The 21,509-nt window shown below is 29.8% G+C and overlaps 1 protein-coding gene across 1 annotated transcript; it reads right to left on the bottom strand.

Annotated features, from left to right (window-relative positions):
- Positions 1 to 2,321: 2,321 nt before the first annotated feature.
- TRIADDRAFT_59520 (uncharacterized protein) lies at positions 2,322 to 3,527 on the bottom strand (the record flags this gene model as incomplete). Its single annotated transcript, XM_002115470.1, has 1 exon — positions 2,322 to 3,527. The coding sequence occupies one exon, from the start codon at positions 3,525 to 3,527 to the stop codon at positions 2,322 to 2,324; it is 1,206 nt and encodes a 401-aa protein (XP_002115506.1).
- Positions 3,528 to 21,509: the final 17,982 nt, after the last annotated feature.

Below are 21,509 nucleotides of genomic sequence, written 5' to 3'. Positions count from 1 at the left end.
CAATAGATGTTTTGTCTATGCACATCATAAGGTTAAAATCGATAATGCCGCACAAACGAGTCCAGATAATTATAATCTACTGACTAATGATGGAAGTGATAGAATCGCACCCTTATAAATGAAGATTTGGGCAAATATTGAACTAAAAGCATACTGTGAGGGATAGTGAGTATATGTTTCAATATTCTACTTTTCAGAGAAGAAAGAATAATTATACAGTAATAATCGCTACTCACTCTATTAAAAGCAATGGTACATTTTTTTCTACGTCGATTTCACCTCATTAATTTTCTATACTAACAATTATTACCGTAGTGCTCACAGATGTAACGCTGGACGCTATTTTTGCTAATACTAATCTGATAAAATTTAGCCTAATTCTTTTAATTCATCATGACCATAATGAAATTTGAAGTAATTTTGAAGCTATTCAAATTTTACAGACATCCATTTCATGATAAGATGATTGATCATAAATAATTGTTTTAATATATTTTAAAGTCTGTGATAGAATTATTTACAATAGTCTCAAATAGACAGAGTGCAGCTGAGTATTTGCCATTTCTTATCCGCAATGATCGCTTTTATGATATACAATCTCAGCTCCAAATTGTTCTTTACTTTAAAATTACAGTATAAGCATATGGATGGATATACATCGGATACGCTATTGAAATACATATTATCCTTCTTTGTTTCTCAAAATGCAATACTATGACACGATACACAGGTAGATTTAAAATTTTATCCATGTCTGCACAAACATTAAAATCGTCAGCCATATTAATGCGTCCAGATTGGATAGTCTGCCTCCATATTAATGAACTTAAGCATTAATGCTTTATTGATATTAAAACAAAATTCTATTCTTTCACGTTTAATTACAATTTTAAAGCAGGTGTCATGTAAATTGAATTACGTATGTATTATAGTCGAGACTAGAATAATTTTCTAATCACATTTGCTCAAAAAAGCTTTCACTGTCTACTAAGGCAGAATTGAATGAGTATTACAAAGATTTCGGGAATACAATCTCAAAGCCATTACTACAATTTGCCGCCATATTTTGGCATAATTATTATAAAGTCCTTCTCTATCTCATCGATAAAGAAGACCAAGCTGCAAATGATCGATTTAAAACAAACACTTAATTGAAAAGTTATTCTCTCGTCTAAATAGTATCTAATTCTAGAAATAGTTAAAGCATTCATATTAACTTCATTTGAGTTCAGACCGTGCAAGTACATACGACATAAAAATCATCACGTACGATGAAACTAAGACTGATTTACCTTCATCTTAACTCTTAAAATGAATTTTTAGACTAACTATCAGATAAAATACGCTTCAAGAATGATTTGATCATTTACTATCAAGTATTTAAAGTATGAGAATATTCTCATTAACGTAACAACGTATAATATAGAAGATATTTTACTCATCAAGATTTCTCATAGCCGCTAGTTTTGATACAATACACGTAACATTAAGATCATAATCAATTTTTATATATTAACATTGAATAAGAAATCTTAAAGTATAATACACGCATCTAATATTTCTAAAACGAGAACTAACATTAATGTAGATTCTACTCAAAATAAAAAATAATTAGCTCAATATTCCTAAATATATTTAAGACATAGTATTCTATCCTATACAGAAGGATGTAACAATAAATCTTTATTATAGGAAATTTTCATATTCATCATTAAAGAACAAAGCCAAGTCAAATATTCAAATGAAATCCTGATCATATTTGATTTTTTACCAAATTAAATCGGCGTTATTCGCTTTAAGCCCGGCTAACCATGAATTAAATATTCGACTTATTCATTCTCTTATTAACAGTCTGTATTCTAATACGGCATTATTTCAGGAGCGATTTTAACCAATATGCTTTATTAAGGTAAAAACCTTGATGTTTTCTTCATAGTTAAGTTTTATGGCCACTTAAGCAGGATAAAAATTAGTACAGCGGTCTTACGTAATCCATTTTATAAAATAACGGGATCTACGTGGTCTACGCAAACATATATAAAGTATTCTTTGACAATAATCAATAATTGATTATTTCCCAAATAAAATTTTAGTTTGTGCCTTCTTTCTCTTATCTATAAGGAAATACAAGTCAATATACATATCATTTGCATGTTTTCTTTATTCATTCACGACAGTAAATATTATTATAATACATTAGCTAGCAGAAACTTCTATCTTTCTTGAAATCTTTGGCGTTCAATATGAAAAGAGATGCATGCTGTAAATGCATTCTGAAGTATTTGATGAGGGTGATAGTTAATCGATGTATAAGATAGATATTAGCATGATTGATCGGTTGTTTTTGTGATTTCATCATGGCAAATGGTGATCGCCAATGCTGGTGTACATAGCTCTTTGATGGCTAACGATTGATTTTTGGTCTGAAGGATTAAATCAGCTCTAGATATTTCACCAGGTAATGCGGTAAATCGTCGATTGATAAAAGAATGCGTAATATCTTTACAGCCTTCACGGAATCTTGTATTTAATGCTGCATAAAGTATTGGATTGATTAAAGTATCGAAATAGGCGACAGTGCGACAGACGACGGAAATTTTAATTATAGTTGCTGCTGATATCCGAATTACGGAATATTCAAGAAAAATTTTATAAATTTGACTAGGTGCAATACATACTACAAATGCCAATATAATTAAACTTACAATAACCATCACACGCTTTTTCATTTTATTAGCAATTTGATTACTAGATGTTGTTTTACCCGTTCGTAGAACAGCAATAAGCATATGAAAATTGCAATATAGCATGATAACGAAGGGTATAAGATAAATAATAATAACAACCAAGAGGCGATAGACTGAGCGAATATTGCTAGGCATTAAATTAACACAAAGTTTCATGCCACGTATGTTTTCTGTAGAGACAAAGATCAGTGTTGGAATAACCAACAAGCTCGATATTAGCCATATACTGGAAATGACCAGAACAACTGATTTGGTAATCCAAAATTTTGACGATGGATAAACCACTTGAAAATAACGATCGACACTAATAATCGTCAATGTTAACGACATAGTATAGAAACATGCTTGACTAATTGCTGGTGAAAGCTTACATATTGCGTTACCCAGCATATAGTGCCGATTTTCATGCATAATATCAGTAATTAAACTAAATGGTACATTAATGCTTAACACGAGGAGATCAGCATACATTAAATTGATTAAATAGTAATTAGCTACGCCTTTTAATTTAGGTGAACGATAAATAACTACTAAAACAAAAATATTAGCGGGTACACCGATAGTTAATAACGCAGCATAGATGACAATAAATGCGATATTCCACGTCGAGATGACAAGCTGAGGTGGTAAATAGTAAGTGTAATTGCTTGAAGGTACTGAAGTTGCGTTAGAAGCAGAAGTTGTCCATATTCCGTCGGCGATGGAAGATAAAGTAGTAGTTGGTAGACTGGAGGGATGATCACTGGGCGAGAAATAGCCAGTTATCGGCCAGGTTGCCATGATTTAGAGGTATCGCGATCAATTTGATTATAATCAGTCTATAAATGATAGTGATAATTAACAGTAACCAAGTCAGAAAGGTGAAAGTGGATGAAATTTAATCAGAATCAAAATGATATAGCGTTATAGACAAAGGAAAGATTTTTTCAAAACCTATTTACGAGAATAATTTCTATATTTAACATGCAACAGAAGAAAAAAGAGAATAAAGAGACAAAAAAAATTTGAACGTACGGGAATTTCAATACTACCGTAGCTAAATAAAAACAAAAATCAAGAAAAATTCAAGTCAATGAGAGTTCGGTTGGAATCTATAGCAACCTACTGATTCAGAAATTGAATTACCTTCTCTTATAAATTCTCGAGATTTGACGGAAATAAATTGAATAATATCCAAATCAATGCTAAAGACAAGAAAAATCAATTATCACTTAGTATTCAATTTGCGGCAGATATTTCATACATGTTCAGTAACTGACGTTGTTCACAGTCAATAATTTGCTGAGTGTTATTAATAGAAGACAGCATATTAATTATGTTAGTAAGAGTTTACTATTGAAAGTTAATGCTAAAATAACCCAACAATGATATAGTAGAACACAGTAAAGTCTAACTAAATGGCTATCCTAATAATACTTTAGATATAATTAATTAGAGGACGACACAAAATTTAAACTAGTAAGAATTTAATATATATTTATAGAGAATGCAAAATAGAAACATTGATTATGTTATTATTAGTAGTTAATTTTATAAAATACTAGTAGTTAATTTATTCATCTGCGCTAATACAAGTTGAAGATCCAATTAACAAAACTGCACAAACAGATCAAACTCATATCAAAGTAAAATCCAACAAATTGGTTAATTTGGCAATGAACTGATTTCAACCTTATGATAATAAAGACGAATTCTCACCTTATTCTGAGATATTTATACGAAATGAAATTTGTAGATTTTTCAGCGAATTATAAGTGTAATCCGAAAGGAGCCGGGAAAGAAATAATTATAAATCGGTTTTAGTGGACTTTAATTATTCTAATCCTCAAAACAAGTATTTCAATACATTGGTATTGATTGAAAATACACTTAAAGTAGAGAAGGACTAAAGTTATTCCAATCCCAGTTTAAATTGATGGAATTTGAGGCATAAAAATCGAATTTGTGTTGTTTTCCAAGTCAATCCAAGTTGATGTTCAATAACACTTTAGATTAGCAGTTATTGGGTAAGGAAAATTAATCCAGCTGAAGCAAGATATTACTATCTCAGGTGTTATAATTATCCAATCGAAATAAAAAAAATCGAATAAAATTTCGAATTCTATAACTTAAGGTTATCAAATCGATTCATCAATCACAGGATTCAATGTTCATCTCTCTCAGGGATAACTTCGAACGTATAAAACTTCAACTAATGACTTTTACAGTATTACATTGAAATAAGTACCAAAGCAAGCGCGGTTGATAAATTAATTTTAATTCTATTGTTGATGAATTAAATTCCTGACATTTTTAAAATTAATGCTCGTAGAGAAATGTATTGTCGTGATTATTTGTTTAGACATTTTAGATATTATATTGATTGATGATTGAATAGATGCAGCTGTATTTTTGCTTGAATAATTTAACTGAATTGAATTTTTCATCTTGCTTAAGGGAATCCAAATGATTGATTGATTATTATTGGCTACGTTATCATTGAAAACAGTTCGTTAACATAATGACGGCGATAGATTTGTTCTTGAATAAACTTATTATCAATTTCAAGTGCAAAATAATCTCAAAGATAGGCAAGAAAATCAAATGAATAACAATTGTGATTGCAAAATTTAAAGAATGATAACATTTTCGTAAATAAAAATAACAATATGATGAAATAGTATTAACCTTGCATAATCTTCATCCTGTCATGGATAAAGAAATAAGTGAGCTAACTTTACTTTCCAAGTTAGGTTGCTTATTCCATGATTTCCATATTTATAATTACCGCAAGCGCTACGACGGCTATACGATTTGTCATAATTTATTTTATGGCTTTAATTATGACCCTTCACTCAAATTTCGTATTATAGGTCTACGCTATATTAATGACTAGCGATTTGCAGTATAAATAATAAAGATATCAACAATAAACCTTTTCAATGTCTATTTACAAGCAGGCTTCTAATATTAACTAGTCATTTAGTAGTATGTTACCAAGGCAATGCGCAATTATTGATTTAGTACCGTTCTAAGATGCATTATCTTACGTGCTAAAATAGCTCAATATCAACATGATAAACAAGTGAATAACAATCACTACATGAAAATAGTTCATCATTGCATTCATCCGTTGATCAATTTTACAGTTACCATGCATAGAAGAGAAAGAAAATAACAGACATTTCTTAACAAAAAATAACATCAGTCCAAAGTTATGCATAAAATGTAATTTGCTTACAGGCTATAGCAACGGGTATTCGCATTTATCAATGATTTTTCTTGCGCAGCTTGTGGACTGTTTCCTACTTGATTTTCAACTTCAAAATAAACAACTGCATATTGACTAAAAGTAGAAATAAATGATCTGCTATTGCCATATAAACTGTTTTATCTATCCATATATTGTATTGTTTTTATCAATCATCATAGATATAGAGAAGTACATGTTAAGATTCAACTTCTAAAATTTAAAATATATACACAGTTTGACGGAGTAAGTCTGCTAATCCTACTATTCAATAACTAGGTTCCAATTCAGAATACGAAAGAAACCTTTACTAAATTTCGTTCTAACGCCATGTCTTTGTTGAATCATTATATAATGTGAAGATGCAATCTTTTATTGTAGATGATTACCCAATTAATAGAAAATAGATTTTAATTTCCCATATCGACCTCAATTCAATTCTTTACATCATTCGAAATGAATGAAAGTATTTTTAGCGACAAGGGTATCTATCAATTGGTCACCGTAGGATAACTCCCACACTCTATCGCTATTCGTTAGCAAGATGTCGTCAATAATTATATGGAATTATTAAAATCCAAGCAAAATCCAGATTTAAATATAGCAATTTCTCATCTTAACTGAAAAAGCATATAAGCATTAATTCCCTTATCTACCATAAACAACTTATTCCATAGTCTATTTTAGTCCAGCACTTCATTTTTAAATGCTACTCTCGACGGTTAAAGTAATACTTTACAAAATTAGGTCGTAGTCATTGTACTACTATTTGCTATCGAAGTGAAGCCTTTACATAAATTACTATCTACGTCATGTCTTGTTGCAGATTTAATTTATTAACTAACATTTCCATGTCTTGTTTTACAATGGCAAATAAATCTATTAATCTAGGAATAACATCTTTATTTATTTTACTTCGTTTGATTATATCAATGATTAATTCAAACTTTCATTTTTATTTTACACAATTAGAATTAGTTAACAAAATTTTTGTAACTGAATTTACCTCACTAAAATTTTATCTATACTTTTCTTATTTGGCGATAGTAATAGAGAATTCATCAATAGTCTAAATGAAACATTATCCTGCTAGCGACTTATAAAATTTATCTTTGACTTGAGAAGGCTTTCTATTTATTTCACTTCCAGAACAAATTAACAATTTTAAAAACTTCTCAAAGTAAGAATTATTATTTGAATTTCACATCGTTATTATGCTAATGTCACCGACAATCAGCTAAGAGCTTTCCTATTTCTTTTTTACACCAAAACAAAAAAATTAGCGATCAGATTAGAAAACAACAAGAACAAATTGACGAGATCTCAATAACTTTACACTAGCTATCTCTCATTTAGAGCTTCTGCTTCTATGCCTGCAAAACTTCTGTGTAAACCTACTGCATTAAATCAAAAGCTACGTGATCAAATTCGCAGTATACTTAACGGTTAGCTAGAAATACCTTTAAAGAGAACATCGTGTGTTCATTAGTTAGTCCGTTTAGAATGTTGAAGATTTCTTTATTAATAAAATAAAAGTTGTTTATAGTCCATTCATAAATAGTAAGATTTTAAAATAAAATTAGGTAGGACAATGGAGGAAGGTAAGAATGTTTCTTGTAATTTTCTTTTTCTCATCATACCCTTTCCACTCATTAATGAACTGACTTAAAAGTATCCATCTGTTCTTATTAACAATGTACGACAAGCAATGAAACATTGAAGCTGTCAGCCGGCTATAATTCAATTGGGAATAATCTCTTTCAAAATAAGCATGGTCTAACAAAATAGTTCCTCCATAATTGTCACAATATATAGATTCACATTTCTATAAATGGATATCAAATTCTATAATGCGCGTAAATTTCTTAATGGTCAACAATAGCTGTGTGGACTACAGTATTTCTCTAGTGGAATTATTTTTAAATGTGGATATTAAACTGATAGACTATCTAATTAAAACTATAGTAATGCCAATGATGAGATTGCTGACAAATAACATGGTATTTAATGATGGTAGAAACGAGTATTGGGAACTTGATATTATCGTCATTCAAATTTTAAGCGTTTGCGATCACGTACAATTTATTCTTGTTATAAAGAAATCATTGATTAATCAAAAATCAAGATTAAAAAGCGGAGAAAGAGCAATATTTTCATTGTTCTTTCCTTAGCTAGTTACATATTTTCACTAGAGTTGGAGTATTTAGTTCATTTATAAGTGAAGCAAATTCAGTATACAGTAAAATCAAATTCGTATTCATGACTTTATCGAGTGTTAAGGAAGTGAAAATAAATATTAAACAATTTCATCCGTTAATGTTTGCTTCTGACGTGATCATAATATACTTTAATTTATTGTAATCGATAGGAAAGAGGTTAAAACATGCGAACGTATACCTTTACACAAAAGTAAACTAGGATTTAATAAACATTCTAATATTTTAACCTACGTATAAACTACTAAAGGCGGGTGTAGAAGAGAACTTAAAGTACGCGATCAATGATTTTCAAGATTTACTACAATCGATTAAGTTTTATTACCGAACAAAGCAACGATTATTACTGCAATGAAAATAGAATATCAAATAAATAAATAATATTTACATAAATTTAAACTATAGGATCCTAAGGTAGGATCCAGTAGAAATATTTCTGCACCGCTGCAAAATACAAAAAAATCGTTCTATAATGCTGGAAATAAAGCTGTATTAGAATTTCTAATTTAATATGAGTATCTTAACAGCATAATTTGGTATTTAAAAGATCACCTGAAAGATACTGATAGCGAAATTTGATGGATATTTTTCCAAATTCTATCATTCAAAAGCAATATGAAGCTATCGGAAGATTCTATTTATAATAGGGCTAAAAGCAAAATTCGACTTTAAGACCGCTTTGCTAAAGGCGTTTGGGTAATTAAGCTAATTCGATGATTACGTTAAGCTGAACGTAAAGTTTATTTGGTATTTTCCTATCAATGTGGGCTTTATTTTATTGAAGCTAAACATATACTTTGTCAGGAGCCATAACCATTATTTTAAAAGGAACTTCCGTGTATCATAAAAAAATGTAATTCGGTAACTAAGTAGCTATTTTAGGAGAACCAACAGTTTGGATCTAATCAACCTTTTTCGAAAACATAGTTAATCTACATCGTCTTAGCATGTTCAAGGTTACCAATATCGATTTAACAATATCCTTTTAACACAATTAGCAGTAAATTAAATATCTAAAGGTAAACTAAATCGGAAAATAAGCAAACTAGCTCCTCTTAATTTTTTTAAACGCAACTCTAGAGTAATGTAGTTCAATATCGCAAGATTTTAGGAAGCATGGTAGCATTGACTTTAGTCTTGAAATTTGGTACAGAGCGCAAATAATATACCCGCATTGTTAACACTTTGCTTCGCCTAGAACCTACCTACGTAAATGATCAAATTCAGATCTTACCGCTAAAATTGCTAATCTTAGCCTCTGTAATAGACTCTAAGCCTTCTTGCTAAATTAGACTACCAATTCTTGCTAGATCGCTTGCCCTTAGTCACGGGCTTCATATTAATTAATACTAATAATTGATTCAGAAACTGAACCTTTCTATTAGGTTTCGTGGTTTTGTCTCTAATTTGATGTGCATTTGCGTTAAAGCTCTAATTTGTATTTTAATTATAGATTTGATAAAGGTAACTAATAAAAGTTAGTTATAATTGCATTAAATATGCAATAAAAATATTTTAATAACTACCGATCTATCCAAAAATGTGGATATTTAACTTTAATTAAAAATGAAGCCATGGTTAATATCCAGTCGCGATGTAATTCTTGAAATAATGATTTTTTAAAATATTATCCCGTATCGTAATCCCATTGCAACAATTAATAATAATAAGTGCAAACTATACTGAGGAAGTTGATATTTATGTAAACCATCAATTATAATTCTAAATGTATAGATAGGTTCATTGTTGTGCTCTTGTTAGAATTATAAATAATCTGGATCTTATACAGTACTGTAGCACTTTACTGCTGCTCTTAATAATTGTCAGTACTCCCGTCCGAAAGCAAAATAACCATCCGATCATGATTTAGTCTACAAGTTACGTTTCTAGGATGATATAAAACGATGTATTTTCCACGATAGGAAATTCTAAAAGTAAATTTAGCCTTAGTAAGTTGAAGTAGCAATTGTTATACTTTTGTGTAAATTAAACTGTTTTTTCGATAAAAATCACTGACACAACAGATAATTTTCAAAATAGGAATATTCTATCGATCAATCAGTATTGCGGTGCGACTAATTCTTAATGCACTGGCAATCTTGACTATAGTTATGGAATAATGTGACATATTTTATTAGCTATAAATAGAGAGTTGCATAACGTATATGTACTACAGATTGTTTCTCTTTTTTTAAGTTACTCTTATACTTGGTGAAGAGAATTAAGACTCCATCATAATTAATGCGTATAATAATCCCACTACTTGGCTCTTCAGCTCGTATGTATACAGGAGCGTATCTGTCGTAAGCTCAGACAATTAAGTTACTATTGTAACGTACTTTGAAAGTGCAATAAGGATTAGCAATGAAGTACTTCGTGATGAATCATAGGCAATTTTATTTAATATAGTAGTTTAGATGATGGGTGGCCTAATTGAAACGGGTTGAAATGCATTATTCAGGCCATGTGTTATGTATAAAAGCCGCGTAATGTTCCTTGGTAAAGACTTCTTTTTTTTTTACTGCAACAAAATTAATAAGAAGTGACCTATAATTCATTATGTGGCTCCATACAATACGATTTAACAGTAATTTGACCAGTGCCATAAACTAATCAGACAAAGATATTATTTCCAATAATATAGCAAATGTTGCTACTATCAGCACTCATAGCTTATTAGATAGCAGAAATCAAAAAATAGATATTAATTACGGATTATCATTCCAATAGCGAACCGTACCATGAATAAATTAGAAACGTAGAATTCGGTTTAAAGATTCATATCTTAACTTGCATTTCCGATACGAACAAGATAGAGATATTTATTTGTCAGTAAATTTATCTATGAAGAAATATTTTTTAACCAGATTGTGACCTTATAAAGCAAGAAACTGCCAAATATTTCATTTAGTAACTGGCTTAGCTGATTTTCGTAAAAACGGTGTCGTAATTCGATTAACTTCCGAAAATTTGTTTACTGTTAATTTGTAGTAAACTATTAGGCTAAAATGCAGTAGAGTGCAAGGTAGCTAATGTTAAGTATTTATAAACAATTTAGCATGGATAAATTACTGTCAGTTTCGTAAGTCTTGAGCAAAATAATTTGAAGACTACGCCATAAGTGCAACTTCTTTCTGCCATAACATTTACAGTAGTTAATTTTTTGTGATGAATTATAGAAATTAATTACACACTCTTAAATCTATTTCGAAACCATTGCCTATTATTTGATACAAGTTACTCTTAAAAAAGAGAATCAAAGGCTGTAGTGTTAAACTAACTACAATTCAAAGACATCATCTTTAATATTATCTATGATGTAAGTGCAAATCAAATTTTAGAATAGTGATAGCATATTCGCATTCGGCTGCCATATTCTGTCAAATTCCTCAAATCACAAAATTGTTTATTTTAAAAGAGTTGCTGAGAATAAATTATTGGAAGTCGTCAAAATTTTAGAATCCCTATGGTATTTGTACATAGTTGTGTAAACACATTCATTTATTAGATCTTTCAAATGTAAATAGAATAATCTAGATGATGCTACCAGAGATTGAAGATACTATTGATAAAATTGATCATTGAGTTGATTACATGTAGTTATTATAATTACGTAAGTATTGTCAATATTCAATTTTGATGTCATTTGAGAATGAATAGAAGTACTTTAAATGGAGCTATACCTACAAATGAAAAGCAATGGTTCTTCGAGATCAAAGTCTCAACAATTAATATAGGTCGAATAACAAATTTCCAAATATAGTAAATTTTATTATGTCAATATATGGTAAATATATTTCCTCTCACTCATCTTTTCAAAATAAGTTATGATAATCAAAATGTTGTTAGTGAATTCAAAATGCGGCTTTAATTATGGTCGCAATTAGTAATTCATATTAAAAATTTATATGGAGAAAAAATTAAGCCACTTCAGCAAATTTCTGGACCTCCATTCAGCCATCAAAATACCATTAAAATTGCGCAATTTATAATTTATAGGTAAATTTTCAATTCGCGAAAACGTATTATAGACTATTTCTATACCTTTTAACCCTTTCAAGAAGATAACAAAGATAATAACTAGATATCGTACAGATAGTAGTTTTCGTGCATTGATATTAATCGGTTAGTAAGACTAATATTTTATCCGGCTACTACAGTTAATCACAACGGAAAGACAGCAATAGTTGTTACAGTACCATTTATGACTTAATCCATAAGGCGTAGCGTGAACTAGTAATACAGAATATGCTACCTATAAAAAGATTAACAACAATAAGAATTCATAATATCGTTGTTAGGTAAATATATCAACTAATAACGATATGTTTTTCTTAGAATACTTAAGCTATTGTCCACTTCTGCAGACGCGCATGAATACCTAATTAAGAAATCGTTTAATCGAATTTTAATTCCTAGCTACGGTATCCTTTTTGTTGTTGCTGTTTTACTAACAAAAGAAGTGATCGCTTATCTGAAAATATGAAAACACTTCATAAGTAATCAACCTTTGAAAAGGTCAAGCATTGATATTACCGGCTGATAGCTATTGGCGATGCTATGAACAAGATAAACAAACAATATTATTTGCTCATCCATTTGCTGATTAGATATTAGTTAATCTTTGTTTATAAACTATCGTCAATATTACAGCAATTTTGATAACACTAATGATAAAAATGTAATTTTAAAGCTTACCATATCGAACAGTATAACATATTTCAAATAGGAACTGGTTGAAATAATCTCACTAGTATTTAATTCTATTGTATACTTGTAAACAATCAAATCAAACTTATTCGGACAAAACTCTATTATCCCCTCGAAGAACTATGACATTATGAATTGTAAAGAACTGTTTAATAGCCCAATTCTACTTGGTAAGCCATCCAAATATAATCAATTTGCAACAACACAGAAATGAACTAGAGCCGTTAGTAGTATGAATGTCCGTTAGTTTTTTGTTATAAGTTGCGAAAACAGATCGTCTATTCGGAACTTCATAATATGCATCAAAATCATCGATTAAAGCTCTGTACAGTACATGATTACTCAATATGAGAAAGTGCGCCGAAAATAGAATATGAACTGCCAGAATTAAATTATATACAATTATTCTGGGACGCGTTTGCTAACAACACAGTCAGTACTATTAAGATTTGTCAAATTATTTTTGTAATACAAATAATTATTATTTTTTAATTTTTGGGGCCGTACCTTACATAGAATGGTAACAAATGCCTATATTATTGCCCACTGAACTAATCGATAAACACATTCCAAAGCTATTGATATCAGGCTACTCCATTTTTGATAGAAATATTTAAAAATAGTCTGTTATTACGAGATATTGGATACGATTTAAGAGCTAATTGCTAAGGATAGGCTCCCTTCGGCGCTTTTTACTTCCAACAAAGAGGTCGATTTAGTATCTGATGCTTGATAATTCTAAAGGAAGATTGGATAACTCGAACTCCAGACATCTAATCCGCATATTTCTTCGTCAAATCATACAAAAAGGCAGTAGTTGCTTGGATGGATAAATTCTATCGCAGTATCACCTTAAGGGTGTACCAATAACTAAATACATTACGTAAATCATCATTAACACGTGATATAACGGCTAATAGCTAATACTTTATTATCATCTATGGATAGTCAAATAACCTTTTTTCTATATAGTTATGCAATAGAAAGTTTATGCCATTACTAAATTAATCTGGCAAAATATAAGACTGTATCTGCTGAAATGGATAGGAAACAGTTTGCTCGGGATCTTGACTGAGAGTATGTAGTTCGTAATTTTATTAGGAAATGTCAGCTTAAATTTCCAAAACTTTTCAAATCCTTATCATAGTAACTAAGATCATGTTGATTTAAATATTTTTTGTAAATATAGAATCTCTAACTTGTTCATTTGAATAACATCTCATTCGCTTTCTAAGCCCAAAAAAAGTTAGCTATGGTGTCATACTCCATATTTTTAATTTACTATGATCATACCATGATTTCATGATGCTATCAAATTCTCAAATGTAGAGATGCTACTTACAATCTCACATCCTTTCTATAAATATGGATCGTTATCTATATTTATTATATCACTAACAGTGTCCGGAACCGCTTACAAACTATCGCACGTAATATCTATGTAGACAGTTAGATGAATGTTGAATTTAATTCTACAGTTTTGTTTTCTGCATGTGTTCTATCTTAAAGCTATGAATAATGATGATTTCTGTATCAGCTATTGTCACTTGCAATGAGCGCAATGTTATTATTTCCTTGCCTAACTTTACGACAGCTTACATGCTGCTCGTCGTATCTACTACATTGTATGTAATTATAATCTACAATAAAATATCCCTTATCTACTAAAAGCCTTGCATATTCCTCCACATGGCAAATAAATCCGCTAACACTGACTCATCGAACCCTCCATCACTACATTGAAATACAACCACTTGCACAATTTGTCAAATTTAAAAATAAAGATGTTGTGGTCTTACCTTTACCCTTCTAAGAATGCAAAAATTTGCAACCCCTGGATGACTATGCAAAGTTATTATTTGTGCAATCTATTGTCTTAAGATATCTACGATTATTAAATTATGGTTGGTAATAGCCATACGAGTACATAAACGTTAAACAATAAAAATAAAATTATTTATTAAAGAGTGCCATTCGTGGGATTAAAGATGTTATAAAAGCGTTTGATAAAAATAACTTTGAAAACTGCTAATGTAATTTCTGTAGGTGATTCTTTTAAGGCTACAAACCCTTTAATTGGATAAATCGAATACTGTATTAAGGTGGTATAGGAATAAATTCAATACAATTGAAACTTTTGCATCGCCAATATTTTACAACTTGCTGCTACATAAAGACTCCTAGTTTCAAACCCACTTAGCTCCCATATAATTCTAATGATTGTATCATATGCTTCCCATCACAAAAGTAATCATTCGCTACACTTCAGATCTCATAGCATTTATAGTATGATTTTCTTCCTTACAATTGCAGTAGTGCATCATGATCCTTCTTAATTATCAAAGACACGACCGGATATTATAGTAGATTTAGTCAAAAGTTTTAAATCGGCCTGTATTTAGACGCTTCCGTTTATTGCTGCCCGAATAAAGTTCTTAAAAATGAAATTTTACGACTCTATACGTGTCTATCATTTTCGAGAACTCAATTATATAACACTTTAACGGTATGCTATTGTAATGACCGTGTAATAGTTTCCTGCTATTACTAGATTTATTTTTCAGATACGGCCTTAACTTATGAATCCCAGTTTCATGCCATAAACAGTACAAACGCGCCATTTTATCCTATTAGCCACATACAATACTACTGCAATTAGCTGAGACTATTACAGCCGTAAATAATTGATCATCATAGCCGATACTGACAAATGCTAGTGTTGTAGCTCATTCTAATAAATGGTGAAATACTTTAAACTGCTAAAATGAGTTTGATAACCCTGCTCAAAAGTCTAAAATAGCAAGATAGACAGTGATACGGTGAAAAGCTATTAGTGATAATAACCGTATCTGGCTTCAATCTTCTAAGCAAATTTTACAAAATCCTTGTATCGTTATTAACTTTGACTCTTGCATTAAAAATTTCGTCTATTTAGTGGAACTTATATTAACAGCAGCGTAGATAACATGCTGTATTACAGCATGGAATAAGTATTTACTACAGATTTTAACCCGAAAACAACAAATATCGGAGGAATCTGCTTCGTTTATCTAACTGACTTCTATTTTATGGTCAAATATCAATATGAAAATATTCATTCAAAGCATACTTAGAATAATAAATATATATATTATCGTAATAATGGTAAGCAGTCGCTTATAGTTTGAAAATTTTTACGAAGAATCCGAGGCTGAGAATGCTGGGTATTGTATAATTAGACATCAACATTTAATCTTATTAGCTATAAACGGAAATTACTATAACAAATATTTAGAAAATTGTCAACTAATAAAGTAATCTTCAAACATTAGTATTAAAAACTGGGGTATTAAATATAAGGTAAAGTTACTTAAAGGGTGTTACAAATTGAAATTTATAACGTGGAAAAATTAAAACTATTATAGAAATTGCAATATGAGTCTACTGTCGGTTTATCCTCATGAAGTTAGTCTACTGTACAACTCTAGATACTGGCGGTCTCATATCGTCTGGAGGAACAGTAAATACCACTAGTCTCTCTTTAACATAACTGAACTCAAGCTCTATTGAAAAAGTGAAGTCAGTTTACACTAAATCGATATAAATAATAACTAATGGCTTATAGAAAATATTATAAAATTATACAGTTATCCATGAAAAATATGTAAAACCTCATAGATAGCGGTATGCAAATACTTTCCCAGAAAAAAATTATCTTATGGAATTTATATTACGACAGTTACGTAAAAGTTACTCCGTAAAATGGGATATTTAAATTCTGTAAAATTCTAACCCAATTCATCAATTATGATATAGATCATTTAAATAATTTTGGTTATGCAGAACAATGTCCTATACTGAATCTGTTTACTCTACTTACTTCTATTCTCCTCTCTTAATACCTTACAGTTAGCTAGATTTCATTTGCCTCTCTACTTTGGTATCATTACAGAGTAATTTAACCCCTTAATTAGAGTTTATGTGTAGTTTGTCTTCACTATTTGATATCCACCACTTTTTGAGGCAATATATAATTCCTTTAAGAACATTTATTTAATGTTTTAATTATTAGTTCCATTACATCTTGACCCTATGTTTGCTACAACATTTTATAGTGCAATCAGTGAGCACAAGATAAATATATATATGCAATATTACGTTGCTTTACAAGATCATGATGTATCTGAAAATACTCATACATTACAGCGATTCATAACAAACTGATCAATGCTACTGGTTATGATTCAAGATTCCTATAAAGTACAAATGAGAGTTCGTGAACTAGCTATTTCAGGATCGTAACAAGCATTTATTTCCCTTAAGTAATAACATAATTACATATTAGTGAAAATTAATCGAATTGATATCTTTAAATTGGAATTGTTCGATGCAATTGCAATTATATTCCAGTATAACTAATTTAAAATTAAGCATTGTAAATATCCCGTTGCAATAAAGCTTATCCCACAAGCAGTTGCTGATAAATACCGATTCCTAATTCGCAATAAATTACTGTGAAATAAAATTTTTTCATAAAGAATAACTTAAAGTTAAGCCAAAACAAAATTTTCTATCCTTTACTTTACTGACAATAGGTCTAGACTGTAATAATTACCAGTTATTCGATTATAAAATCATTCTTTTGCATCGTAGTATATTCTGCAAAAATCAACTAGCTTAGCCAAACTCCCAATATTTTCATATTATTGTATAATATAGATTGTACCTCGTCTTGCTACGATAAAATTTTTATTAGAAGCAGGATTTATTAGTAGATCATTTTTAAGTAATTCGTTAATGGCTTACTAAATCAATTATTCCAATTCTATTAAGTCGTCAACAGGATGTTGCAGATAGGCTGTAGATAATATATAATAGCTATTGAGTTCTATTGTTGCAATTAAATTGACAATGCCGGTAACGAACGCTGATGGCATTAACCCACATTGTATTTTATTATGGGTTTTGTGACTTAGCTGCTATGATAAAATTAACGGCTACTTTGAGTAATCACAGATCGACATTTCCGTAATCAAGCATAATATCTGTAATTTTAAAAGCAATAGCTATGATTCCAATAGTATTAATAGTATTGGTTCCCTCAAAAATTGATTTGGCTGCATTACTTACATCTGAACCTTCAGGGATTAAATTTTTAATTAACTACTACTAAGGACTATCATTATTTTACCACATTTTTGGCATAATAATTTATGAAACTTTGCCTGACATACTTAAACATTCGGTCATAAGGCAAAATTTGGCGATCACTTCTTATAGATAACGTGACTGTAGAATATCATACTAAAATTTAAGTAGATTATGAAAGCCAATGCCTTTCATCTAGGAAACGGCCGTTGATTAATATTGCAGTGAAACTTTAGTGAACCTAAATCCTCATAGTTTAGCTTTGATAGCTTTTCCATATATGAACTTTATTGTAAAGTAAATTAAAAATATCTATTGCACGTTAATATGCATTCTTTCTTTGATTTTTCTGATAACCCTCCTATCGATCATTCTGAGCCCAATTGCTGAGACACAATTGAAAAATCAGGTGATAGATTCGTAACCTATTAGAATAATTATTTGTACGCCTTTCGTAAGTTATCGGAAAATTGATGTTTTTAGGAGAAATCTTAATACTGCGTTTAAAGATTTACCATAGTGTTTTTTCATAATAATTAAATTTAGTATTAGATATACATTTCCGAAAAATTCTATTAGCTGCATAACATTTAAAAGGAATCTCAAGGTATTAACTATCTGAATTTTACATAATCAATTATATTGATGGATTGATGAAACTCTTTGGATTACTATATTTTAATTATTATTATTTAATGCTTGGTATTATAAAGAGATTCTAAAAGCCAATAAAAATGTTCTACTTTGGAAATTAGACTTAGTTTCAAATGTGAGATTGGATAGGCTCAATAACTAGATTCGACCATAAGACTGCTTGCCGATCTGTATTTTCTTTAAATTTTCACAATAATTGCCTGCAAATTTTGACTGTATATCTTACTATCGCAATAAGCTAAAATTTTTACATGCATAACTTTCCTCCTCAAATTAGCCTTATTTATCGCTAATTTACTTGTTATTTTAGTACCATGTAAGCATTGAATCTGTCTGGAAACTTGATGCAAATTTTTATACTAGTATATTTTTTCTATTTGTAATTTTTACTCTTGGAATAGGTTGATAAATTCTCAGGAGTTAATAAATTTTCGTTCCTTTACTTCCTCTCTAGTTACTTCACATTAATGTTTCTTAATCAATCTGGATAAATGATTCGCAGTAATTGGAAAGAGTTGGTTAATTTAAAAACAAACGTCTAACAAAAATTTATCCTCGACGTTAAATTCTGTAGAAAAAAATCAGACAGCTTTAGTATACGATTTAATGTATACGATTTAATGGTTATGTATGGTAAGATAAATACGAATGTGTGTATCGATAGGAAGATAAAGTGCTAAAATGAACTGATTTTTAAGTTCTTTATACTACACAGAATGTTTGGTTCACAAATTTTTTTATGATTACTACTTAATACAGATATGATATTTCCAGTCATATTGTCATTACCATTTTCTTTCCAGATGAAACAAGAGCTTAGCTTTATTTTTAAGTAAGAGACCAATCACAGAAAACTTAATCAATTTTATTCAGATGATATAATGTAGCGAAGACATAAAAATTTAAGCTATTAAGACTTCACATTTAAGGCATTTGAAATATTAGATTGCAATATATTTTTAAACGTTCTAAATAATTGATTAGCACGAAATAGATTGCTTGGCAATGGTATGCAGATATTAAGTTTAATGTTTGCTTTGTAGCAGAATAATTCACTTTGACGGGATAGGTTCTCTTCAGCCGTTATGAATCAGATTTAGATCTATTACTAGATGATAACTGAGTAAGACGATAAGAGAATTACCGCTAAGCTAAATAAATAAATCAACCTCATATGAGAAGTACATCGCAGTCGCTGATACCAATCCTAAAACGAAACTTCTAGAAAGCTATGATAATTAATAATAGAGGGTGTTAACTTTATCTTAGCCATATTTAAAAAAGTATAATTGCAATATACGGATACAAAAATCAATAAAATGTAAATTTGACAGCCTATGTTCATATGTTAGTTCTTATAAAAGTCGTCAATTTGCAATTAGGTACATATCAATCTAGTGAAAATTATGATCATTTGTTTCATTATTAAGGATTATTTATTCATAACTAGACTTTAATTTTTATTATATTACAGCTATTTTTTGTGATGGTAAATGATTAAAAATAAAATGAAAGTTTTGGTACTAAAACTAAATTTGCATTTCCTAAGCCTGTTAGACACTTGTCATTTAACCTATTCGTTTCCTTCCATTCATATAGGATTCAAATATGACTTTTATAGTTAAGTCGATAATAAATAAATTTCGAAGGGTAGCTAACTGGGTCTGCTAACTGAATCGGTATAAAATTAAAAAATGATTGCTGTTTGGTAGTTAATGTGATTACTAGATCATGCCATAACTCCTGTACCATTAATGCTGTAGTATTACTATTACATTCAGGTGTATGCTATCCAAACTACATGCCAATTCATTACTTTAGACCATAGAAATTATTCGCAAAAGTCCGAATAAATCGGTCATATAAACAGTTCTAAATTAAGCAGTCCATATGATTTGTACTTCCTTCTCGATAATTGCATTATTTCTTTCCGTCTGAAAACGTTATCGGCCCTTAAAGATAATTCATGTCCACCTTTTAAAATTTTATTAAGACATACATGTTAAGTACAGATTAGCACTCTTTATTGATATTATAAAAGTCATGTTAATTCTCATAAAATTTCACATTCTTTTAAAAATTTTTATTTCGTTTTTCTGTATATTTACTATTCTACGAATCTTAATAGCATTTCTGCGTCTTTTACTGAAAGTCGCTTTTTATGGAATGATCTCCTTTAGAGGAGTATTGTATTACTTGCTATAGAAGAATTGTTCAATCATGTGATACAAGAGTGATATAAATACAGTATTTGAGATTAAGAGTTAATTAATTAATTCAATGCTGAAGCATTTATAAAGAGCCTTACTACCTCCATAAACTAGCGGTTGCTAGTTTAAATATTACCAAATAAGTAATTTTTCTATTTTATTAGGTATAATCTTAACAATCTTAAAATTAGCATCCTATTGCCTGGGATAAAAATAAAAAATTGTTTAGAAAATAGAAACAATCAAATATTCTCCATTATGATAGAATTTAATAAACTAGGTAAAACGATTTTGAAATTTGAAAACTTTAGAGGGATTTTCTCAACTTGCCGAATGGTATTAACCTAGCATCTTATTTAATCTATAGCAACATTACTGATTTGTATCAAATTTAATAAAGATCTATGACTGCAATCTTTTAAGGACTAGCGAGCGCTTCACAGCGTTTATTTTGGTTACTATAGTATCAGCAAAACATGTTGCTGGTGTCAGAACAGTAATAAAATTTCAATAGCTGTTATTCAAATACTTACAAGACTCAATATTGGGCTGAAGATTAGGCTTGATTTTAGTTCTAGACTGGGGTTTGGAGGAGGACGGTTGCCTAAAATAAGTT

This window comes from Trichoplax adhaerens, genomic scaffold (genome assembly GCF_000150275.1).
Source record: "Trichoplax adhaerens TRIADscaffold_11 genomic scaffold, whole genome shotgun sequence".
Lineage (NCBI taxonomy): Eukaryota > Metazoa > Placozoa > Uniplacotomia > Trichoplacea > Trichoplacidae > Trichoplax > Trichoplax adhaerens.
Note: the sequence above shows the minus strand (reverse complement) of the source record. Positions and strands in the feature narration are given on the sequence as shown.